Here is a 26,981-nt window from a genome sequence, read left to right on the forward strand (position 1 = left end):
AACCTATGGTTTATTCAGCATTAGGAAGGGTATTTTCAGTTTCAAGGCTTTTTTTTAGTCAAACAAAGTAAAAACTATGATTTAAAAACCCTCAAGGCTGTATCATCAGTAAGCCAACCACATATAATACCATAGAAAACACATATAATTTATTAGATGGACTTAAAAATCAACACAAATCAATTTTAGGCACTTGCTGAGTACAGACTGTGGGAATTCTCTACCAAAGAACACAATATCTAATGGGCAAGACCATAAAGATTTAAACTTTAGTGTTTAGGACAATACACAAGGGCTAAACAATTGATAAGAAATAGTGCATAATTTACCCAACTGTATCCGGTTACAATTTCTTCACAATTCTACACACAATTTTAGGGTTTAATAGAAACAGTCACTTTTTAGCATCCAAAGTTTTTAAATTCTGTCTTTCTTTTATGCCACCATTCTGGTCTTAAAATTATCATACATTCTTTGAGGGAGCATGATATAGAAGTTTTATTTTTGTATAAGTGGAACTTTAAAAAAAAGTATTTTGTATATTATGTTTGCGTCTATAGTGTCAACACATGATGACTGATAATATTGATGTTTTTCAAAGTCCATTTCAACGGATTCATTTTGTAAAGACAGGCTCCTTATTACTAATTCCTTTAGACAGCCAATGTTTATCTTTGTTCTTTAAGTAAACATGAAGAAAAAAATGGAATGAGGTCTACGGTTTTAAGGATGTGGGGATGTCTTCAGGTTAAAAACACTACATATGAATTTAGTTTGGTGTCTTTTTCCAACTCAAATTATTTGTGCTGATATTCTTCAAAATGTAACCCATTTTTTGGTAATGGGAAGATAATATACATACAATTTAACCCCTTTCACGTAGCAAACCAGTAGCTCAAAGAGCTGGCAGTCTAGGTAGTTCTCCTATCTTTCAGAATCTACCTTTCAGTGTGAGAAGCTAAGATTAAGAAGTATTAAGATGTTAACTACAGTATAATTTAAAGGACTCTACTGCTGGTATTTATGTGCTGTGCACACAGCAAGCCAGTCTGGTGATGTACTCAACAACTCTGACAATATTCTCTAATGAGCAAAGTGCAAATCAATGAATCAACCAGTGGAGGATAGCAAAGAACCAGAGAACCAACTTAGAAACTAGCAGTTTGGAGAACAATGGACATAGGTAAAGTTTAGAATATCCAAGGACCAAGATAACATATCTTCACTGATGGGGAATGAAGATACAGGAGAGCAGGGGATGGCTGAGCTATGGGAAAGCCAATCCTGAATCAAGACGTTCCAGATTCTATTTGGACAGTGGGAGGGTTCAAAATTAAGTCATGCAAAGAAACCTTGTCTCTACCCAGCCTTGAAAGATGGACTGATTCAGGATACAACTGGGCAACTGAGAGAAGACCCCAAAGTCCACAGATAACCTGGGATGTGCTGCTATCCCCTATATACCAAGTAGAACACACTACAGATACATTCCCAAAAATGCCTGCAGAGAAAACTAGAAAGCTGTCTACAATTTTTCTATTTACACTAATATAAACAAATTTTGAGGTTGTCTGTACTGTATGTGGTTGCTGTAGTCACAGCAAGAAATGTAAAGTGCCTACGAGAGGGGAAACAGAATCCCATTTCTAGGCATCTTAATACTATACACTCAGACAAAAAAGAAAAGAACATCTCAGGGACTTCCTGCCTTTCCTCAGTGCCCTGCACGTCTCTGTGATCTCAACGTCACTACCTACTAGGCACTTGAAGACCAGAAGACAGAAATTCTTTTCTGTTCCATGCCATGCTTCTAAAATCACTTTAATTACCTGCATTAAAAATGCCAGACAGCAGTGCTGAAGCACTTTTTTATTCTTAAGGCAACATGTCATATTCCCTACCCACTTTCCCTTGCCTCCCAAACCACCCGCCTTCAATGTATTGTTTGCCCATCCATGAGGGCCAAAGAAAGTAGAACTAAAAATTTCAAACAATCCTCATTAGAATGTGTAGGATAAACTTTCTGAATGTAATATGACAAAATGAAACGTATTTAAATGCATATAGCAATATGGTTACTTTTACCAAGATATCGGGCAAAGTTATACAACTTTCAAAATTAGTATCAAACATAGGATATTTAAATCTAGCCACATGTACAGAGGTATGATGCTTTGTTCTTTTCAAAGCTGAGCATAATAACCCTAAATAAGATGTTTGTTTACACCCAAAAGTAGCAAGTTAAAAAACCAAAAGCATTGCCGTTTGCTTAATTCCACTTAAAAATTACATATAAATCACGAATATGACTATTCATGAGGCTCTTCATATTATTTGGAAGTAATACTGTTACAATTATTTTGATATATTTTCATACACAAATTAAAAAATTTTTCCCATTGTAATTTTGGTTTTATGCACAAGTATAAAGCTACCACCTTATTTTTTATGCTTGGCCAAGAAGGTACACTATAACAAAAAAAGCATGTTTTATAAATGTGGTATAAGATTTCATGCATTCTCACAATGCCATGTCAATCACTAAACCAACTGTAAAAATGCAGTACGTGCTTTAAACATCCAATTGAGAATAAATTTTAGCCAACACCTTGATGACAAGGGAATGTGCTGGTATATTGCTGAACTGATGTGGTAGCAATTCAAGGGACTAATCCATGATTATTCAAACCAGAAGACAAAAAGGATAAAAGGTATGGATTTGTTGGGCTACTTTACAGAATATTTGTCTCTGATGACACTGCAGCATCTACAAAATAGTTTTGGGTTTTTCATATACAAGCAATTCCTTATGGTGATTTGAAAAAGTATGAAGACATATGAACAAATAAAGCCTAGTAATTTAGGATTTATTGGGTTGGCCAGAAAGTTCATTTGGGTTTTTTCCATAACATTTCACAGAAAGACCAGAACAAATTTTTTGGCCAACCCAATACTTTTGTAAAAGCAAGCTGACAAATATTAAAATGTTATACTTGTATTTTGAACATTATAATACAAATATAAAACACAAAACATCTGATTTTAAACACTAATCTCCCATGCCTGATTTGGATTTATATAATGAGTATCTTATATTTTATAAAAAGGAACTTTCAAAGTTTTGTCAATACTTATTATTTCTCATCAAAATCTTTGAAATCTAAAAGGCTGGTATTAAAAGTAGTTTTTGTTTTCTTGAATATTCTAAAACATGCCAGTTTTGGATTAGTCATCAGATTTTCAGGGCATGAAAGATATAACAACAGAGTACCCAAGAATATATTTTAACACATTTAGGATAAGTTTGTTTACATTTATAACAAATATCTTAGACTTCTAGATGCTGGGGAAAAAACACACAAACAAACAAAACTCAGGAAACATAAAAGGTTTGGGGGCCAAGTTACTTCTTAGTAAAAATAATACATTACGTTTTATCAATTTTTAAACCAAATCCTTAAAAGCATTAAAAAAGATTCATATTTTGTAACTGTCAAACAGTGCATTCATGTGGTGTAAGATGATAAAAGAAAACTTACAGACACAAAAAAACCCTCAAACCGTTCTAACTCCTAAGTTAAGAAATATGAAATTTTCAAATTAAGAAATTATCTTTGTTGCTTAGAAAATATGCTTTACTTTTCATCTCAAATTCACTTTAAATATTTGACATACAATTTAATATCTAAAAAGACTGTAGCTAAATTATTTGATAATATTTATAGTGTGATACTTCTCTGGGTAGACATATTTCACACAAGTTTCCAATTAATGCTGAAAAAAATCACTCGATAATTTTAATCACAAGTAATGATTGCCTGATTAATGGATTAATAATTTACTCAGTAAATTTAGATGGCATAAGGTCCAATAAAGGGAGCAATCTGATAATTGCTCCACATGCACTTCTGCCCATTAGTAATACTAAGTCAAGAACATGACAGATATTCCACTCACTTGGATTACATGTTTCCATGTGTGTGATTTGGTCAACAAAAAAATCAGATATACAAAGTCAAGCTTTTTCTTCTCTTTTTCTTTTCTTTTTTTTTTAAGAGCAGCTCAATGATTTTGGGGTTGGTTAGTATGATACGGAGAACATGGAAGTACAAAATGGCTCTTACCACCAATGCCAGTACTCATCTCATTATGGTTATATAACTAAGGATATTATTAATTTTTGTGTTATTTGCTTTTTGTAAGAACATAAATCAAAGCCATTAACTTGAACTTGAGGTATATACACAATACATACACAACCTTATGCAAAACACTTTTCATAAGTAACATTACGTTTTAAAATATTGGAAACTAAGTATCTGTGATTTGTATTTTGACATAATGGAACAGGAAGAGAACAACATTCAACTAGGGAGGGTTACACTGATAATAAAGCTCTTAAAGTTAAAAATGTCCTCCTCTCCCCTTGTACTTACCACAGGCTACACACCGTCCTGAGAGGATTCTTTATGAGAAAAATGTCAATCACAGCTTTAAGACCTTGCTTTGGAAGGAACTAATGAGAAAGCAGACTGAAGGGTGAGACAATCTTTGTTTTCAAATAAGTGGTCTTAATTTTTCTTCTTATAGAAAAAGTTTAAATGTTTAAATCAGTTTATTATAAATATATCTAAACCATTCATTTTTGCAGCTTTCACGTAAAGTCCAGCACTTCCTTTATACAAAGTCTATGAGAGAGGTCAGTAGAGATCATCTAATCTTAAGTCGTGACATCATCCATTCAAGTCCTTGGCATAATCTATAAAGAAAATAAAATATCTTGATTAACTAAGATATTTTAGTTATGAACTAAAAAGCTATGAACAGTAAAACTAAAAGAAGACATCATTTTTTATCTATCTAAATGAAAAAGATTAAAAAATCAGTAATATTCAATGTTGGTGCTATTGTGTGGTAAAGCCATTGAGTGCATCCATGTATTTCTGATTCTGTTATGTCTCTAGTGCCTAGAATACTGCCTGACACATACAAGGAGCACAATAATTACACAGTGAATGCCCATAGGAAGTAACTTAGCAAGAAGTATCAAAAATGTTTAAAATATCAATACTCTACCCCTTTTTCTACTTTTAAAAATATATCCTAAAAAATAATCAGAGATAAAGACAGGTTTATGTATTACTATTATTCATGAAAGCATTCTTAATAGGAAAAAGTAAAACTGAAATGTCTGGCAATAGTGAAAAAATTTAACAAATTATGAAACAATTTCATATGATGAAATATTAAAAACTTCCTTTCAAAGACTACCTTACAATATGATAAAATGCTTATGATATAAATGAAGTAGAAATGGCAGGATATTAAATATATAGTACAGTTGTTAAAACAAAGAATGCACAGAACAGTTATGTTACATCTATATATTTAAAAAATCTGAAGGAAATAAAATCTCATTATCACTAAGACCAGTTATCACTGAACAATGGGTAATTGAACATAATCCAAATTTAGAAAGAGATATTCACTGTGATAAAAGAATCTAAATGTTTTAGCAAGAGGGAAATGGCTGTACACATAATTTTATAACAAAATGAAGGACTATTATGAAGCATTAACCATTACCTATGAGGAGCTTTTATAGATATGAGAAACAATACTACCATATTAATATTTAAAAAGCCAGAACTCAGATTTTTGTGTATGAGTCTAGTAATGTAAAAGATGACTAAAAACAGAAGGAAAAAAAAGGCAATGAGGTAAATAAATGGTTGTCCTGGTGTTGGCCCATACTTTTCTATGACTCAGTTCCTTACTTTTAAACTACTCATAGGAAATGATACAAAATGATAACAGGTGAGTGAACTATTTAATTCCAAACTGTTAAAGGTATAGCAGTTACCTAATAGCAAACTAGAAACCGCGCCAAGCACTTAATATCCATTACCTTCGTTCATCCCCACAACACTAAGACCAGAACCTTTCCTGCACTACAGAGGGCGCCGGGCTCAGAGAGGCCAGCGAACGGCAGAGGCGGGGGTCAAAATGCCACCAACGCTGACACCAAGAATGTAGACCCAGGTGGTCAGACTGCACAGGGAAACAACGTTTCCCCCTGAACCAAATATCTCCACTTGCTCACTGCTGCACATGGACGTCTACATCAACCCCAAACTGAAAAGCGACCATCATCTGTTGACATCCCCTTTTAAAAATAAAACTGCCAGGGTTCATACATATCCTAGCTAAAGATGTATTTTCCACACAATTACTCAAAGTAAATAAATTAAATCTTTTATCAACCCTAGGTGACTTGTCTTTGTTGTCAAATTTAGTATTATAATCAGTGCTTCTGCTTAAAGACCTCTGACAGACCAGTCCCATGTGCAAATCATCTTCTATTTCAGCTTCATGCCGAAAATGTGAATAAAAAACAACTGGTCTACCTGAATGTTAGGTATAAATGATATGCTCTATAGAAAGCGTTCAAGGCACAGGACATGCCCAGCAAGTTAGTTCCTTTCTTAGTGTGTAAGTCCCACTGCCAGTGCAGGAACTACTGATACTCCCTGACTTCTCCAGCTCCCATGACAAGCCCACTTGTCTGAATTCCTACAGCAACTCCATCGTCCGTATGCTCACATGCATTCGTTCAGTACATTTATGTGTATTCTGTGCATGCTGTGTTTCTTTACAGAACCAGCTAAAAACTCTCTCATTGTAGACACGGACTATGACTTACACACCTTTCCCTTACAAAGTTCTGTACACGGTAACCTTAAATATTTGATTTTAAAACGAAAGACATGTTTCAAAGCTAAATACATGTTATTCATGAAGAAGACATCTTACCCCTCGCCAGTAAGGGCACAGCATGCCTGGATATGCCACTGGTGATCTTTAATAGAAGTTAGTTTCAAAAACTGGGAGATTTCTGCTACAGTCATGCATTCTTTAACATCTTGTTTATTAGCAAAAATCAGCAATCCAGCTTTCCTTAGGTCCTATAAAAGCAAACAAAACTGTAAGGGCCAGTTCATTTTTTTCATACATTTTCCAATTTAATTAAAAGATTATATTTGACAATCTTTGTAACCTAGAATTTCTCAACTACTTGACATAAAAGTATCTCATAGCTCTTATGATGAAAAGTAAACATCAAACTGAACACATTTTAATAAATCCATCTATACTTGTATGGATTTACATATTTCTTAGTTCTGGATTACATTTTTATGGTCCTAAGTGCTATATTTAACAAACAGTCACATCTTTCAATTTAATACATATCTAACCCTTTTCCCAACCCCAAACTAGGCTTCTATGGCTGCTAAGAACTACTCTTTAGCATGGCACTCAAAAGCTTTTCAAAATTCCACACCAACCTGTACTTGAGATATAGGTATCTATACCTATCTGGATGCATAGGAATTAAACTAATTCATTATATACAATATACGCCTTAGGCCTTAGGACTTTTCTCAGTTGAGAGGTGCTATCCTAAACCAATCCTATTCATCTTCTGAGACACAACTCTTCTATCTCTGTCCATGAAGATTTCTTAGATTTAAATATTTGATAGGGCCTTCTTAGACTGCCATTAAACTTAACAAATTTCCCAAATAGATAGTAAGGTCTACCACTTCTATGCTTTGAGGCAAGTTCTTTAACTTTTCTGAATCTGTTCCTCATAACTAACATTTATTGAGAATCTAATCTGAGCCAAGCACCCATCATACTATTTCCCGGATAAAATCTCTTTAATCCTCACAAGACTACTACAAGGTAGGCTTTATTATTCCCATTTTACAGATGAGGAAACTAAGACACAGATATAAGTAACTCATACAAAGCCACATAACTACTCAATAATAGAGCCAGGTTTGAGCAGAGATCTTCCTACTACAGCTGCTGCCCCTCATCTGTAAAATGCTGAGACCACCACCTACCTCCCTAGGGATGTAGTTTGAGTGAATGAATTATTACATTTAAAGCACTCAGTTCAGTACCTGGGTTTGGCGACAGCTCAACAGATATTAGTTCACTTATTGCTCTGGAAATGAGGATTAGCTTTACCCTTGTGCATGCCCCCAAATGACTGATGTAATACTTTACTCACAAAAAAGACCAAAGGTTATCTCCTTTTGCTGTACTCTACCTTCCTGTCTCCCAACCATTTTTACAGCCAGGAGCTTCCTTGATAACCTATGGAAAGTTATGGACTTTTCCCTCATAAAAATGTACATATGTATATATGCCAAAAAAAAGTTTACGTACAATTTTAGGGTGTTAATAGATATCTTAAAGTCCATTTGTGGATCCTGGGCTAAGAAACCATGATAGATGCACTCAACAAGTGGATTAAACTCTCATAAAATTCTGCCTATATATTTTAAGAGATACTGAGAAAACTAAGGTTTTGGTGTTATGTTTGCAAGTTTTCCCAGCTGTGTTGAATGCTATCTTCTTCTTAGGGATGTCAGTGGAATATTTTGGTTTCAATCATGTGAATGTGTCTGAAGCAAGAAAGTCTTCAGTAGGTTTCAACTGACATTGCTCCATATTATTTCACTCTTGTTAGAATAGAGTTTCAATGACTTCTTTGATTCTTTCTGATGTAAATTAGAAATACAAGTAGTAAATTTCATAGGAGTTCTGCACTTTGTTTTACATAACAATGAAGGCTGATTTAGCTACAGTGCCCTCTGCAGGATGGCAACTATACTACTACAGATAAGAACAGAGTTATATGAATAGTTTGGTCAGAAAGGGATACTCTAGAACAACTAAGTTTTAAGAGTTCCTATGCAATTTGTTTCACCGATAGTTCAGTTCACATGTCTATTTATATAAGGCAAAAATCTGAAAGTATGAACTATAACTGGTGCACATACACATTACCAAGTATATGGATATTTTTTCTGTTATCCTAATCAGAAAATGGAACAATTATCAATAGTTGATATATAGCTGAATCACTGAGTAGATGGACTTTCCAAGGGATTTAATTCCTATCTTCCTACCATCTAGGTTTCACTATCTTTGCCACTGTGTGTTGAAATCTTCTATATAGGTCAGGACTGCCAATGCTGGCATGTTCAAAGAACAAACTTTAGAAATATCTGACAACAGATATACTTGGCACAAGTTAGGACATATAATTTATGCTATTTTATTTATAAGTAACTTACAGTTATCACTTTTAGTAACAAAATTATTTGGAGAAACCCCAGACTCAAAACTGAAAAACATAAGAAATAAAGCCATTTATTAAAAGGCCTTAAAAAAAGAAAAGAAAAAAAAAAATCCACATTGGATGTAATTTTTCTAGATCTCATAGGCTCAAATTTTTTTATTTAGGGTTCTTGACTTTTTTTTTAAGCTATATTACCTACTTTTAAATATTTAGGAAGAAAGGAAACAAAATCTTCCTTTACTTTTTATTAAATAACCTCAAAACTAATTAGGCATTATGGTAATACTAGAAAAGAGATACACTGGATTAAGGCTGTTCTACTTGACTCAACAAGAGGTCAAAGTACAAAGTAAATGGTGGTGATCTTTTGTACATCACCCATTTTAAACACTTTGAAAAACTTCTGCTATATATCATAGACTTCTGTTCTTAAGAGTCTAAACATATTTTTTAGTTTAGTCAAGAAAATGAATAATAGCACATGCAAGACATATTTACTTAGCATCTTCTATATGTCATATGGAGTCATCAATTTGTTTCTCAAAGCTTCATTTTTTGTTGTCCCAAAGCTTCATTTGTGAAGACAATTCCTAGAAGTTGAGTCATTTTGAAGAAAATTCATCTATCCTTTCGTCTATGGAACTTTTTAAAAATTCATGAGCTTCAAAGTTTTCTGCTTCATTTAAAATGAAGCTTTCAGAAATGTATTTAAATGTTTCATACAATTTCGTATTTAGTAATACATAGAATCATTACTGGTGATGATAATAAGACTGTTGGTTATTGTGGTATACATGGAACATATGACTAACCCATGTCAAAATCTGTTTTTCATTCACACATTCTCATCCTTCACCCAGAAATCCCTCCCCAGAACTCTGCCTATTTGGCTCTTCCTGACCCTATTAAGTGGCTTACTTTAGCTCACAACTTCACCTGTAATTCCTTTCTTCTCTGGTAATCTCATCCTTTCTCCTTTCACTTTCCAGCTAGGCCTATTTCTGGCTTTTACTTTTTTTTCCTAGCAAAGAGCCTGAATAACGTGAATACCTAAATTCAAAAGCTGGTCAAGTCACATAAACTACTGGGCCTCAGCATACTAATCCATAACAGATGAGGTTAAATGATCTATCCAAGTTAATGACCCAACTTATAAAATTCAATGACTTTGAGCCCTACGATTGGGCTTTTCATAATACTGATCCTCCTACATATTGGCCAATTAGAGTAAGAATCAAATAGGGAGGCTACCTGTTAACAGAGTAAAAAATATAGTAGACACAAACACATTTTGTGTTTTATTTTTCTTTTCCTAGTCTTCATAAAACAACAATAAAACGACCCTTTGGTATAAAATGAACAATGATGCATTCTTGTAAAATGCAAAGGGGAAATTTCAAAAACCCTTAGTCCCCTGCCTCTTTTATTGCTTACTGCTTCTCAAACTAGTATCGAAAGTTGTTAAATACATGTACAAAGGCAAGATGCGTTTTTGTTTTTTTTTTTCCCCCAAAAACCCCAAAGGGTTTAACACAACTGCTAGAATCAGTCCAAAAGAGGGGAAGATACATGTTGGTGAGTATGATCATTCACAAGCAAAACAAAAACTTCAATTTACATAACCACTTTACTAAGTGTCCTTACATCTGCAACATACCAAAACTCCTAATGAAAATCTCAAAAGCAAATCATTGAATCCATATTAAAATTAATATGACTTCATTACAAAGATATCCCAGTTTTCTTAAGCTTTATTAAAATTCCACTGAAATAAAAAATTATGCAACACATCTAAATATTAACTTTTCTACTTCCACCTTTGAGTTGAAAAAGTAACATCTGCAATAAAAGGCATATAAAAATAATCAACTGCCACTACAGTCAGCCCTCCTTATCCATGGGTTCTGCATTCACAGATTCAACCAACCTCAGGCTGAAAATGTTCAGGAAAAAAAAGTTTCAGAAAGTTCAAGAAAGCAAAACTTGAATTTGCTGCACGTTTTCATAGCATTTACATTGTATTAGGTATTATAAGTAATCTAGAGATGATTTAAAGTATACAGGAGGATGTACATAGGTAATATGCAAATACTATGTCATTTTATATAAGGGACTTTAACATCTTTGGATTCTGGTATCCACAGGCATCCTAAAACCAAAACTCTGCTGATAGAGAGGCACTACTGTATTATAAACATTATGATTTTATGGTTACTATTATCATTACTGACTATATTATTCAGTTTACTTAATCTTCAAATTATGCTACCAGTAATATTTCTCAAGGACTAAGAAAATATGGCTAGTTATATAGTTTTGTTCAGTTGAAGGAACAATAGCAGAGACCTAAGAGCAACAAATTTAAATATTAGTCAGATAACTGAGTTACAATCAAGACTTGCTATGTGTCCCTGACACTGTAAAATCTTATTTCTAATGATAATTCTCTGTATAATTAATCTATTGAAAATGCAAAATGAAAGCCAATTTGGGTCTCTTTGTCCAGGAAAACTTCTAGACCAAATTTATCTAAGATAAATAGAATTAAAATTTTATAACTGACTCCATAATGTTTCTGCTGCTTCCAGATATGCTTCCAAGTTGGGAAGTGTCAAAATTATAAAGCAGGCATGGCCAGAAGACAAAGATTTTTTTTTTTAATTTGAAATAGTATCCTCATGAGAAAGTAGAAAGTACAAACGTGATAGAAATATCCCACACACACATCTAATGCCAGAATCCTACTTACCTCATGGGCTAACATTTTATAGAGTTCTTCTCTAGTTACAGAAATCCTTTCTCTGTCTGTACTGTCCACAACAACTATTACAAACTAAAACAATTACAAAAAAAAAAACATTAGTGATTACATAATTTGATATTTGTAAAATTTATCAAGTGTTTATTTGATTTACAGGCTAACAACTATCAAGAAATTAGAACCTTATGGTATGGTATTATTGGAAAACCAGAGATACCCACTATACATTGTGAAGCCTAAAGGTCTGATCCTTAATTCAAACATATTTACTAATTTTTAGGAGAAAATAAAAGACAATGTGATATCATTCTATTAGAATATTCTGCTAATATTCTAACCAATATATAACGTTTGTTTTCTCAAATAATATCTTGAATGCTAACAGGCCTATCTGCATTATAAGCCAATAAGACAAAAATATATTATGGTCCTAAATTTAAGTTACTTCTAGACAGACACGATTTATTAATGTCAATTTAAAAATCTAAAAGGGCATATATTTGAGAATAATGTGACAAAGAAATCAATTTTAAAAAATCAACAAACTCAAAGAATAAATCTATATCTAAAGCCATGCTCTCTTCCTTATATAAGTGGCACCTGCTACCTGTAAGCACAACTCTTTCCTGAACTAATGATGAGACTAGCATCAGAAGACACAATCAAAGACTCATAAAGGAGCTGTGCAGGACTGAGCTACGTTGCGTCTCTTCTTCAACTCCATGAGCACCAAAAGGCACCAGGGAAACAGGAGCTGATAGCATCACTTTATGATGACATTTGTTATGCCCAAGTTAATTTCAATTGCCTATTATTAGCATGCATTATTTATTGTTTAAAAAATGCTTTTCATTTCCAAATGAATTTGGATGTGCAATTTTCAGGATCTTTTTTATTCTTCATCAACCACAATGCAGACGGATAAGAGAACTGCTATTGTACCTCTTCTCTCACTTAGGACCTTACTGATACGTGGTTTTATTACTATAAGACCCGTTCTACTCCAAGCCTTTTCAACAAAGCTATTAATTTTCAAGGTGTTGCCATGAATTTGATATCTGTAGCATTTTATATTTAGGAACACTAATCATATGTACCCCTCCTTCTCCAAAAGACATGATCCAATGCTTAATGGAGTGTTAGGGGATCAGGTCATTAGAGACACTTTATGGTGCCTTAATGACATATACTCATCCCTATATGCATCTGGAGATATATTAATTTACAACCAACACTACAAAAACAACTGTCACAGCCTAATCTTATAAGGTCTATACAGTGAAGCTCCAATGTCATAGGTCAGAAATTTCCTCTTGGGAAATAATATATAAATAAAACATATGATTATGTCTAAACTGCTTTATAATCAAAAGAAAAAGAATTCTTTAATATGCAATTGTGTTGCATGAAAGAAAATACACAGTAAAATTTTGACCAGGAATTCAAACCATCAGAGCCCTCTCATTTAACTAGGATTTTCTCTATGCAGACACAAATACACAAACAGTAAGAAAGAAATCAAATTACAAACTGTGAAATGGAATTCTTTATGGAAACAACTACTGAAGGCAAGCTCTGGGATCAACATAAAGTCAGAGAAATTAATTACCAATTCTCTCAACAGAGGTTCATTGAGAATGGATATACAGAACAATGACCCTGAAAGAGAGAATGAAAGATTCCACTATGTTTAAACTCTACTTATGTTAACATACTGTGATATTTCAAAAAAATTAACTATAAAAGTTCACATCTAGAAGGTGTTTCCCAAGCATTACATTCATAGAAGACTTAGTATGTTAAGAAACATACCTCTGTGTTAGTATAGTAAGTGTTCCACGAAGAACGAAGAGATTCTTGGCCACCAATATCCCACATTAGAAAACGTGTATTATTAATCACTATCTCTTCTACATTACTTCCTATTGTTGGGGACGTATGTACGACTTCATTCATAGAACTGGGAAAAAAAGTGCAAGTATATTACAATTAGCAAGGAAGCTAGATTGAACATTTTTCAATTAAGGGATAAATCGGCATAACCTCCTTTTATATTTTATACCCAAATGTCCCCTTTCCTCTAGCTCATAAGAATGAATGAAGGGTTTAAACAGAGGTGGAACTAGGTAATGGACTACCTGTGATACTCTAGGTTCATTCCAGGAAACTATATAAACAAATATTTCTCTACTCTTTACAAGCAAAACAACAACATACTCAATGTCATAAATTCCTAGCTCTCTAGAAACAGTTGCTTAAATTTGGCTCCTGGTTCATGGCCAACCTGCCTTCTAATAGAGTAATTTGGATTCCATATAATTTTTTATTGCTTTCATTAATCAAATATCACTCAGGCAGAAAAAGTAACTATAAGCAATAAAATAAAAAATTTTAACCAATTAGTACTTACAATTGGTAAAGGATGGTAGTTTTTCCTGCATTATCCAGCCCGACAATGATGACTTTGTGCTCTGAAAAAAGAAAACACTAGTGATTTATTTATCAAAAACAAAAATTTTTAAATTTCCCATTTCTTTCTAGGTATGGTATAATTCAGTGAACAGCACTTTATACCTTCTTGTAACTCAAAAGAGCATCGACGCAAGACCAGAATACACCATTGGTCTAACCTCCTTATCCCCCTCAATTCTACATAGAGAACTCTCATCTCTCTAGGAAGCCAGAAGCAGTACGTTCTCCCCACTCTATGGAAGCCTACTCTCAGTAAAGTATCCTAAATGTAATCACAACAATTAACTGACTTAGGTATAAATGTTTCACATCTGACTAAGTCACTTAAGTTCTAAATGTGAATTTTAGGCATTAACTGGGTATGTATAGGTGAGATGGGCTGAATGGGAAAGGGAAAAAAGGGCAGCCTTTTAAAGCTGTTGGCAGAAGGCAACTGTAAGCTATCTGAGTACATTTGAACCATACAGTCCTTCTAACCAAATTTAAGGACCTATAGCTATGTTGGCAGTGACTCCCTCTCCCCTTGGCTTCTACAGCATCACTTTTTCCAAGTTTTCTTCCTCTGTCTCTTGATGTTTATTTTTTCCCCACTGGCTCCTCTTCCTTGGGTCCTCCTTCAAACATTCATGTTTCCCAGAGTTGTCTTCTTGTACTCCTTTCACATTTTAGCAAGGCATCTTGGGGCCCATCTATTGCCATCCTGTCTAAAAACTACTCCCAAAGACAGCAGTGTGTGGAGGAAGCTAATCTCCAAAGATGGCCTCTGGATACTCATGCCCCTGTAAATTCCCCCCTTAAATCCTGGCTGGTCCTATGACTCACTTTCAACCAGCAGAATGCAGCAGAAGTGACGCTGTGTGACTTCCATACCTAGATCATCACACAACTTGCAGCTGCTGCCTGGCTTTTGGACAACTCCCCCTGGGGTAAGCCAGACACCATGTAACAAGTCCGACTACCCCAAGACTGCTACGCACATGAGTGAGGAAGCCCAGGCTGAACCTGACCTTGTAGAGACTGCTATGCACATGAGTGAGGAAGCCCAGGCTGAACCTGACCCTGTAGAGAGAGACACACAGTTGCCCCCAGCTATTCCAGCCATTCCAACTGAACGCCAAACACACAAATAAAGAAGCCACCTTGGATATGCAGCCAGGTGGAGCCGGAGATGACTCCAGTTCTAGCCACTATCCAAATGTAATCAAGTGAGCCCCAAGCCAGAACTTCCTAGCTGAGCTCAGTGAGCTCACAGATTCATGAGAAACAGTAATAAATTATTCCTTTAAGTCATACAATTTGGGATTGGCTTGTTAAACAGCAACAAACAGAACAAAATGGAAAAATACATGTGGTTATATGACCCTGAGCAAATGACTTACTTCTCTAACCTTAAGCTTTCTCACTATAAAACAGAGACAACACTACCTATCTTTCAGGGCTATGTCATAATTAAGACAGCGCATGGGCAGTGTCTACCACCAAGAAAGACAGTTCCTAATCCATGTTCCCAAATCCTTCCTAAACTCCAATCTACCTAGTGGATAGACACAGTGTCACTCAACATATCCAATATTCAGACCTGTTCTTAATTCTATCTTACTTAATTTGCTTAATGGTATTACCATTAATTCAGGTGCCTTTGGAGTCCCTCAACCCCAACATCTCATTTGTCACTAAATTCTATTCTACCTCAAAAATGTATCCTGAACCGGCCTCCTCCCCACTGTCCTAGTTGCAGTCCTCCTCATTTCTTACTGTGCCTAAGTGGACTATCTCCAATCCACCTTCCTGTTGTTTCTAGAGTAATTTTTCTACACCATAAAGCTGATAATGCCACTCTCTTACTTAAATGATGGCTCTTGGGACTTCCTTGGTGGCACATTGGTTAAGAATCCGCCTGCCAATGAAGGGGACATGGGTTCAATCCCTGGTCAGGGAAGATCCCACATGCTGCAGAGCAACTAAGCCTGTGCGCCACAACTACTGAGCCTGCTCTCCAGAGCCTGTGAGCCACAACTACTGAAGCCTGCGTGCCTAGAGCCTGTGCTCCGCAACAAGAAAAGCCACTGCAATAAGAAGCCTGTACACTGCAACGAAGAGTAGCCACTGCTAGCCACAGCTAGAGAAAGCCCATGCACAGCAACAAAGACCCAACACAGCCAAGAACAAACAAATAAACAAATAAAGTCTCTTAAATGATGGCTCTCCAGTTAGACAGGAAAACAAGTTACAAGTCCTCAGCCTTGTAAATAAAGCCAGTCCCAAATGAATAGGCTTCAGCTTTATCCCTCACCACTACCACCAGGTATCTAAGCTGGAGTTCAAGCCATTCTCCCTTCATAAACTGCCACATATGTTCACAGCAAACAGTTCTCTACCTCTACTTGCCTGTTTTTCACCTGTGCTGGAATCATCCTCTCCAACTCTCCATTTAAAGAATTCCTACTAATCTTTAAGGTTTAGCTTCCCAAGAAAAATCACTTTCTCCTGCTCTTCTGCCACACCCAATATAGCACTTACAATGATTTACACGTACACTAACTAATGTTCTCAGCTTCATGAGGCACCTTCAAGTGAATAGATTACATGCTAATCATCTTCATATTCCTAATAACTATAACTTTTTCTGGTACAAGGTAGGTACTCAATAAATGCTGAATTAATTAATATTCATTCTATAAATAATAAATGTTAAGGATTATAACACCTAAGAGTAATGAGATCTTTAAGAAAAAGCTTTTGCAGTCAGGTGGTAGATGTTTTCCAAATAGTTGACATTTATCATAGAGGGGAACTCCTAATGCTATGTAGGTACCTCCCGTTTTACAGAAATATGAAGATGAAATAAATAGAATATTTTAATACAATCCATTTTATCCAACCATTCATTTCTTTGAAGAAAAAGCAGGCAGCTTAGAACCACTAGGGTTCTAAAGTGACATCAGCATGCTCCCCCTACAAAGGTTCTTAAAAGTCATTTTAAAACTGCAGGCCCAATCTATTTCATCTTTAGAGATGACTAGGGTGAAGGAACTGAGAAAATGAAACTACCTGACAAATACAGTTTCTACCTAGGGAAAAGTATGTAGGGTGACTGAATTAAAATCAGATTACCTGGGGAGTACGGAATCAGGGGAGTATTAAATGTTGCGGTGTACAAGAGTGTAAAGCAATTATATTCTAATAAAGAGCTTAAAAAAAAAAACAAAAAAAAGTTGCGGTGACTGACAAATCCACCTTTACAGGAGGGCCATACCTGCATCAGGGCCAGATTACTGAGTCCCTGAAGCAGGGTACCTTTTTACCTGGGAAGTTTTTAAACGGCATGGCAATTTTGTCTGATTCTACATTTTTCTATGTCCTCAAAGTAAGAATTCCCCTTTTGATGACAGATACCTTCTTCTATTCTAGTAATACAAGCAACTGTAAACAGTTTAATACAAACAAAATTCACATTGGGTTATACTCTGACCTCTGACTTGGATGAAAGCTTTAGTTTCTCACTTGAATACCAATTTTTAATAATATAATTCTTAAAATGTCAACTTATTTTTAACTTTCAGGAACATCATTTTGTAAACCCTTTTGTATCAGTTGCAGGACTAAATCTGGATAGACTTGCCAGTACTCAGGAAGAAAATACAATCAATCACTTTGACCAATGAGAAAAATGGTACTCTAAAAACAGTACAAAATTAATAGGAGCAAAAGTAAAAAATACAAATTTAGGCAAGGATCTATGACAAATAACTACGGAATGACTATAAAAAGGGTGTGTGTGTGTGTGTGTGTGTATGAATTATATACCGAGATCACAGATACAAGGGCACTGTCTCTTACAAGGTCCTTGATCACTTAAGGAGGTTCAACACTTACTCTAACCATGCTACCATTTTTCAAAATATTTTGCTACTTTCCTCTTGCAATTGCTTTCACAACCTGAGATACACAGTTTTGAATACTCCCAATGGTGGCACACCTTTTAACCTCTGAAGATGAATTTGATTTTAAGGGGGGGGGGAGAGACACGTGGTATCATCTCAATCATAAGGTAAAAGGCAGCTAAGACGAGCATTACCTTTCTGTTGTTAAATGAGGTGCGATCCCTAAATGATATGATTTTTAAATGAATCTCTAAAGAAATTATAAAAGGAGTTTCAAAAGGTATTTTGAGTAAGAGTAGGACATAACAGGAGAAAAACTACCTGGCCTCCTAGAATGACTGCTTTTAGGTGAAAATCCTATCTGGTTTTGTTTTTTAAAGTGATCTTAATTTAGCCATGTCCCATAGGCTTATTTCTTGATTTCAAACACAGTATTTATCTACTACCTCTGTGAGGAAGGACTAACTAGGCAAAACAAAACAAAACAAAAAAAACACACAAAACAAAAAACAACAACAAAAAACCTAAAGAAAGATTCTGTATCACACCTGACCACAAGATGAACATGATAAGGTGACACTACTGTGAACAAATCATGGTGCAATAACACACATACACTGAGATAAAGCAGATGGCAGAAAAGGCTCACAACGGGATTCTGCCTTCTCCTAACACATTAGTTGCCAGCTGAGGATAGGATGGGGTAAACAGTTTCAAGACCCAACATCTTTTACAGCCACTGAATGAATGAACTAGAGAATCAATAAGCTGAAATTAGATAACATAACCTGTGGTAGATAAAGATGTAGTCTTGGTTAAGTCTTTCTTCACTAGTGCTTAGAAATAAAGGAAGCACACTGGGGCAAGAAGGTATGGTGGGTGATACAGGGCGAGAATTCATGTCTGGCATGGTGGAGAATAAAAGAGAGTAAACAGGAGAAAAGAGTTTCAGAGATGGTGATTCGGGAAGCAAAAAAAAAGCAACTCAAACCACTCTCCATACTGGAAACAACCTCCCTCTTCTCAATGAATTCCTGCCACCTATAAATGCACACATATGCAAACATTCCTCCAAGCTCTTAAAACATGAAGCAGATTTCTAAAGTCAATCACGTGAATGCAAGCTAACATATTGACACATGAGGGTTTTTCTAGTGGTTAAAATATCTAAAATGAAAAAGAGGAAGAAAGACTCAGACATGAAACGTGCAGAACCTAGAAATTCTCCGAGAAGCCACACGTTCTGTGGAGCAGTCGTAGATCTCTTTGTAGGACATACCAATGAGGCCATAATCCAGAGGCCCTTCACCTCTTCATCCCACCCAAACTTCTACAAGCCACATCCAATGCTGACTTATATCTACTCCCTCCTAAGATTTGTCTCTATTTTAATTTTTGTGTGTTTTTACAATAAAGCACCCATGACAAAAAATTTTTAACAGTTTCCTAAGTCTAAGGTATAGCATGTGTGTCACAGTGAGAACTATAAAACTAAGACGTAATTGTGCAATGGGCTCAAAGATAAAGGTGCTGACTCAATGGTGAAGAGCCAGTTTAACCCCAACAATAGGGTTAAATTATTCACGCTAATACTAAAATCAACTTCCTTTGTCTATCCTTAGGTTCTTTCACCACCGCAATCTGCTTCTCTCATTACCAGGATGGAACACACATCCATTTGCGTTTTATGAAAGACATAAATTTGTAGCTAAAAAGTGTTCTAATGCACTTCAAAACAAACACTCCATAAAATATATAATATGTATACAAAAAGATGTTATTATGGGAAAATGTAATAAAACGTTTGGCTATTTCAATTCTTTGATGCATGTGATTCACGACACATTTACTGCTTAGTATGGTTTTTCTCTTAAGAGTATCTATGCCACAGCATTCTAGCAGTTTCTCAGATAAGCCAAACAACTGTACACTGTCACAGTGCCTGCATGGAATTTTGAGTTATCACTTAGACTTTAGTTTCTCAATCAATATTTTGCTGTTTTGTCATGAAAATGCTTGCTTCCCTTCATTTCCTTTTGATATACCCAGGCAGCCTACCAGTTCCGTTTACTGCCAGGTTCTAGGAGTCAATATATATCCTACCAACTACTGGTCAGTACATTAAGCAAAAAAAAAGTCAGTGTCATCCTGGAGGACTTCTATCTCTGCAAATCACACCAAAGCCAGAGAACACAAATACTAAGGCGGATAAACTGAGAGTCATCTTGATTCTTCATTCTCACCTTATATCCAAACTATCACTAAGTCCCATGGATTCTGTTTTGCATGGAGAAAAAAAATCCATTTCTGTCAGGTTTACTGTAGTTCTCTCAGGCCTTAACATAGAGCCTAGAATAAAGCATGTGCTTAATAAAGTATGAATGAATAAATAAACCAGATTTGGAAGACATAAAGGTTAGAAGGGAGATAACTGATCAAGTCACTATATATTAAAAATTCAATTTGCAAAATCTAAAAGTATCATCAATAAAAAACAAAGTTTGAAAATAAACTTGCAATTTATAGCACATTTAGTAGTGAAGTTTCAGAGGAAAAAATTTTTGCTGAATAAAAAGCAACAATTATACATGGCAAAAGTAGAGATCCAATCAGGAAACAGAAACCACATAAGCAATTTGAACTTGCAAAGTTTAAAGAAAATAACTACTACAGAGGATTGGAGTAATGAGGAATCGGCTAATAAAAAGTAACTCTAAAGATTAAAGGAATGACAAATACATGGAGCATTCACTGCCTCTAGGGCTGGAACATCGCTCCCCCCCAATTCCCCAGGACTGAGACGCAGACCTTGCTGAGGGCCGGGCCATTGCTTGCTGAGGGCCAGGCCATGGCTTGCTGAGGGCTGGGCCATGGCTCACTGAATGTCAGAGAAGTAGCTGCGCAGACTTGCCAGTGGATCTTTTTGGGAATGCCTCCCTCTAGGACGCTGGGGAAAACTGTTCATCAGGAGGGCCTCCATTCTGAAACCAGCTGAAGTGGGTGCTAGAGGAAGCTGCTTGCTGACCACTATACAGTGCAAGAGCCAGCCACTGGAGAAGGTGTCCACACTGCATGAACAGGACAGGGCCTGCTGAGAAGCACACCATATCCAGGGAGGAAAACCCTCTCCTCCTGCAGTGTCCCTCCAATGCTGTCTACTGACAAAGCTTAGCCATCATGCCATCTGGCAAAAAAAAAAAAATTTAAAGCACCCAGCTCTGTATCCACAGAGCCTGCAAAAAGGGTGAATTTGGAGTTAAATTTTTTAGTAACTGGCACAGTTCACCACTTTGTCTACTCAGTTTCTATACGTACTCTTCTACATGTTTGAATTCCCACATAATGAAAAAAACAACAGAAGCAGAGACGGCATTCCCAGTACCAGGTACCACAGCACAGGCAGCTTCTCCAGAACTAATTCACAAAGTACCATTCCTCTTCTAAGAACCAATCAGAAAAATGAAACAAGGCTATTCATGAGGAAACCTCACAACTTCTTTCACAGGTCTTGGTTAGTGTCTGAAAGTTCTTCCTTTTATCTAACATGGATCCTTATACAAAGAAAGGTTTTGTTTTGTTTGTTTCAAGAGTACTAACTCAAGCACTAGATGATCTTCATTAAAATCTCCATCGAAGAGGTCTATCACTTTTAATTGTAGCGCCTGAAGCAAGTTGCCTAATGTTTCTTTGCCCCTTTAAAACTGGGGAGACTATCTGCCTCACAGTGTTATTGTTAAGAGTAAATCAAGTGAAGACTGGGACTTCCCTGGTGGCACAGTGGTTAAGAATTTGCCTGCCTATGCAGGGGACATGGGTTCGACCCCGGTCCAGGAAGATCGCACATGCCTTGGAGCAACTAAGCCTGTGCACCACAACTACTGAGCCTGCGCTCTAGAGCCCACGAGCCACAACTTGTGAGCCTGTGTGCTGCAGCTACTGAGGCCCACATGCCAAGAGCCTGTACTCTGCGACAAGAGAAGCCACAGGAAGAAGAAGCCTGTGCACCACAGCGAAGAGTAAAAAAAAAAAAAAAAAAAGTGAAGTGAAGACTAAACCAACTGCACGAAACAAGTAGAATCTAACCTTGCACGTCAGTATTAACTGCTATTATTTTCTTCATAAAGATGAAGTTAGCTTATTTTCTGTATCCCCACATAAAGTCAGGGTGTCCTGTCTGTTTTGTTCCTTGTCTATCCCCACCATCTAGAACAGTCTCCAGCACAAAACAGGTGTTCAAAATAATTGTTTAATAAACAGAGTACTGATCGTAAGCCCTTCTATACTAAAAGATATTAGTGGCAACCCTTCAAAGTTCTAAACTTGTAAACACTTAAGTTAGTTTAGAAACTGAAAAACCACTTCAGGGCGGGGATGAGGGTGGGGGTGGGGGGTGGATTCATACGGGAAAATGATGCCAGTCACCTCTTTAAGACAAGTGTCAGCAACATATTTCTGCAGTATTTTAACTCTGGTGTTTACCAGTTGTATCGCCTAGGAAAATCATTCCACTGGTACCTCAGTTTCCTCTTTTTAGGAGAAAAGAACAACTACTTCCAAGGACTGTAGAAACTTTTCTAAATGATACATAAAACAGCATCCAGGACAAAGTTTGTACCCTATTGATTTAAATACCACCTAAATGCAACCTCTGGTTTTTCAAGTTTCAGCAATACACAACTAGCTTCCACTGTGTACTCAACCTAGCTAAGCTTAAACTGAAAAAGTTGTTTTAAAGGGAGCTTTAAAAAAAAACAACAAAGAGGACTTCCTTCGTGGCGCAGTGGTTAAGATTCTGCAGAGCAATGCAGGGGACATGGGTTGGATCCCTGCTCTGGGAAGATTCCACATGCCACAGAGCAACTAAGCCCACGTGCCACAACTACTGAAGCCCATGCACCTAGATAGAGCCCGAGCTCCGCAACAAGGGAAGCCATTGCAATGAGAAGCCCATGCACCGCAACAAAGAGTAGCCCCCGCTCGCCGCAACTGGCGAAAGCCCGCGTGCAGCCAATAAAATTAAATAAATAAATAAATAAATTGAGAGAGAGAGAAATGTCACACAGTTTCACCAGCATAGCAAATTCTGTAATCCCTCAAAACTTTCTTCAAAGAGTTTACGTGACAAGAACATAGGATTGTGTTCTGTATCTTCTGAAGGTAAAATAAAGCATCCAAGATACATCTAATACACATATACATATCCAATTTAATACAGAACTAAAAAGACCAACAAGTACCTGACATTAGATTTAATGCTAAATATTTTAAAAAGTGACCCTGCTGATAAGACAACCACATCATTTAACAGGAGAGAAACAGTTTATTCACATTTTCAAAATAGTGACATCTAAATTTTTAGAACTTCACTTCATTAATTTCTCTTCATTAATTTCTCTTAACTATTAATTCCCAACACTGAAATAAATGTCCAGTCAAAAATTACCACAAAATACAGGTAATAAGAACACTACTCAGTGATTTTTAGTGGTAACAAAGCACACGTCATTATTTACTACTGGCAAGTAGCTGCTGGCAAAGTTCTAATTCATTCAAGTTACAGAGACAAATAATTTCATCACTAACTCAAAATAGAAAGTGGAGACATCTAATTTTTCTTGCAGGACTAGAGACCAATTAACAAGCAAATTCTTTCTAAATTTCACAGCAGAGTTGAAATACTAGCTTTGCTAAAAATAATACAAAATTATGGATTTAAAAACTAGAATAGATCTTATCTACTATAAGCACCTCCAGTATTACAGCAATGCTAAGCTTCAATTCTTAAGACCTAGAGATTAAGTTTTCAGGTTTGTGGACTCCACAGTCATATAGTCAAATTCTCTGATGTTCTAGGTGAGACCCAGGCCCAGAGAGGTTAAGTGACTGGTTCCCTCTTACCCTTCTCTCAACAGAAATAGCTAGCCAGAGTCAGTATAAATTAGAACTGGCTTTCTCCAGTTTAGGAAAATCTTCCATATCATTTGAAAATCATTTGAAATATTACTCTTCCATTTAGTCACATGTGACCTACACTATCATCTTTATTTTTTTAAAAGATACATTACAGATCACAAGTTCCAGTTCTGCTCCCTTCCCATCGCCTTCTTATAGGAGCAGCTGGATTATGAAGGAGGAGGCGGGAATGGTTGTACATAATAGATGCCACTATTCATTTAAATCTTTACTGGAAAACTTTGGGCTGTGACACCACCACCAACTTACACAAGAGGAAAACACAAACTAAGTTATTGACAGCCAGGATGATGAATCACCCAAATTGAGTTAAAAAGAAACAAAAGTACACCAGTAAGTATATTGTATCTTAATAACTATGGAGTCTTTGTTAAAATTATATCCTCTTTCCCTAGTTTTACACTTATTTTGTAACAGACTTCAATAAATCTGATATGCATTTCAAGGCAATGTTTGAATTTAGATGAACTTAAGCACCTCTTTATGATAATACATTCCATATCTGGTAACTCGCTAGTTACCTGAACAAATGTTTCATATGATATGATTTTTAAGTTCTTTCACTGAAACACTTAAACATATGTAATCCAGTACCCCCAAAACCTCTACTTAAATAAGCAACACGAGTAGGAAAATGACCTGAAGCTTAACCTTAAACACACATATCAAAACGGGAAACGGAGAAAGGACCATCACTACTCAGGATGCAGAAGAATCTCCCCGGGGGAGGTGTAGGTGCAGAGAAGGCTCATAAACCTGAATGCACTGGACAAGTCAAGAGCGATTCCTCATGTTTTCCGCATTCTGCCATTCTCGGTTGCTCAGTGGTGCGGCTGGGGCCACGACCTATAACCTTCACCCCAGAGAACCCCAGCACTTCTCCGTGATGTGCAAACCCAGTTGCTGAAGGAAAAAGGACTGAAACATGGGCCAGGCTGGGCCATTTAGGGGCGTCGGACGTGAGGTAAGAAACCTTTTCCATGCCCAATCGAAATCGGAGCAATGGGTGTATTTGCGGAATGGATTTCTTAGAAAGGTCTCCTAAGACAAAGGGCTGCGAGCCGGGAACCATTCCCCAGCTGGGAGAGGGATGGAACAGCCCCAGGCCCAGAGCCGCTGCAGCCCGCACCCGGCGCCGAGACCGCGCCGCCCACACTCCGGAAGTACTTGGAGACCCCCACCCACCCAGCCGGAGCTGACCCTCTCCCCCCGCAGGACGCGCGCGGCCCGAGCCCCTCACCCTGGTGATTGAACAGTCTCCATATCCTGGTGAAGAGAATTCCCATTCTCGGGCAGCGGACCCCCCTCCAGCCACCCGGGCCGCCTGGCCTCCCCCGGCTCAGGCTCAAGGGGAGGAGAGAGACGCGCCCGAGCCTCCGTCTCTGCCGCTGATGCTCCCGCGCTGGCCGTCGGCCCGCTTCCTAGGAACCGGAGGGAGGCCGAAGCCCAGGCCGCCCTGCAGTGCACGAGGCCCCGCCGCTGCCGCCGCGGCTCCCGCTTGGCTCGCGGACATCGCCGCCGCGTTGTCTGCGACGAGCCTCGCGGGCCACCGTCCTCCCCCAGCTCCTCTCGGGCTGCGGCGGCGGCGGCGACCAGGCGGGCGGGGGAGGCGAGGGGCGGGACGGAGAGGACAGAAAGGCGCAGGCGCGCGGCCGGAGGGGCGGGGTCTGGGAAAGGGCGCCTGCCTTTCCCGCGCTTATTTGCGGAACACGCGACCTGTAGGCGGCGGGACTGAGCCCCGGGATCCAGGCTACGTGTCGGGGCAGGTGGCTCTGAGCTGCTTGCTTTGGCGTCCCCGCCGAGTTTGGTTTTTTCCTGCATTTCTTCCATAGAGCCACAATGTGAACATGTCATTGAGTGCCCAGTGCCCATCCTCAGCCTTGCACGCATACTGCACCAGAAGTCCCACGTCCTGGCCTTCAAAGACGTGGCATTCCATCAGGGTCTTTGAGGGAAGCTTACTACCTTTATATCTCAAATCTCTTGACGTGGACACCCAGAAGGGTGGCCTTACCTATGGCCGTCCTGTACCTCAAGGCTGTTCCCTCTCCAATCTCCCTCCGCTTTGGGATCAATCTCGGCTGAAACAACGATCTTCATCAGTTCACTCCCATGTTTAAAACTTTTTAGTGGCAACTAAAGCTGTTTGAGCAGGAAAAAAATCCAAAAAGAGAGATGCAGACTGTACTCCACAATTTGGCCTCACCTGTCCTTTCCAGCTATAACTCCCATTATTCCAAGCTGGTTAAACAGCTGATCAAATGTTCTCTCTGCTCTTTTAGGCTTCTTTTAGGCCTGTACACCTTGAAGAGCTGTATGCAAGTGTCACACTGTATTTCATCAACCCTCCACTGTGGGATACTTAGTTGAAAACTAGAATACATGTGAATCATTAGGTAACTTGACATCAGACTTCTTATTCCATGCCTTATTTTTTTAGCTGGGCAAGTTATTTAACCTCTGTAGGCCTCCATTTTGACATATGTAAAAGCAGAGAGTTTGTCTCTAAGGTCCTTCTTCGATTCTAGATCATCTAATGGCAATGATAATTAGTCTCTAGTTTTGTTAGAGGCAAGAATGGGAAAACAAGAAACCGAGGTTGTTTACTTCTCTTCCACAAAGAAACCAGAAACAGCTTCAACCTCTTCTATTCTCTTTCACTTTGGTAAAAAGGAAGAGAAAGAAAAAGGTGGGGGAGCTGTAAAAGGCATTTTGAACTGCTCTGCCCCCCATC

General features: G+C 37.3%; 1 protein-coding gene across 2 annotated transcripts; it reads right to left on the reverse strand.

Annotated features, from left to right (window-relative positions):
* Positions 1 to 127: 127 nt before the first annotated feature.
* On the reverse strand, positions 128 to 25,834 carry ARL5A (ADP ribosylation factor like GTPase 5A). 2 transcript variants are annotated; one of them, XM_057745179.1, is made up of 6 exons: positions 25,488 to 25,834; positions 14,329 to 14,389; positions 13,731 to 13,878; positions 11,907 to 11,990; positions 6,814 to 6,965; positions 128 to 4,759 (listed from the first exon to the last, which is right to left on the reverse strand). In XM_057745179.1, exons 1-6 carry the CDS (start codon positions 25,531 to 25,533, stop codon positions 4,711 to 4,713), a joined length of 540 nt encoding a protein of 179 aa, XP_057601162.1. In that variant the 5' UTR covers positions 25,534 to 25,834; the 3' UTR covers positions 128 to 4,710. The 2 variants fall into 2 exon arrangements, with proteins under 2 accessions (XP_057601162.1, XP_057601163.1); XM_057745180.1 differs by lacking the exon at positions 11,907 to 11,990.
* Between the last annotated feature and the right edge of the window lie 1,147 nt (positions 25,835 to 26,981).

Source organism: Hippopotamus amphibius, chromosome 8, assembly GCF_030028045.1.
Source record: "Hippopotamus amphibius kiboko isolate mHipAmp2 chromosome 8, mHipAmp2.hap2, whole genome shotgun sequence".
In the NCBI taxonomy this organism is placed as follows: domain Eukaryota; kingdom Metazoa; phylum Chordata; class Mammalia; order Artiodactyla; family Hippopotamidae; genus Hippopotamus; species Hippopotamus amphibius.

Excerpts from the sequence above, each read along its gene's own strand:
- ARL5A (XM_057745179.1), bottom strand. The coding sequence starts at position 25,533 with ATGGGAATTCTCTTCACCAGGATATGGAGACTGTTCAATCACCAGG. Across the intron at positions 11,991-13,730 it reads CTTACTATACTAACACAGAG|TTTGTAATAGTTGTTGTGGA; the intron begins GTATGTTTCTTA and ends TAATTGTTTTAG. Across the intron at positions 6,966-11,906 it reads ATAAAATGTTAGCCCATGAG|GACCTAAGGAAAGCTGGATT; the intron begins GTAAGTAGGATT and ends TTGCTTTTATAG.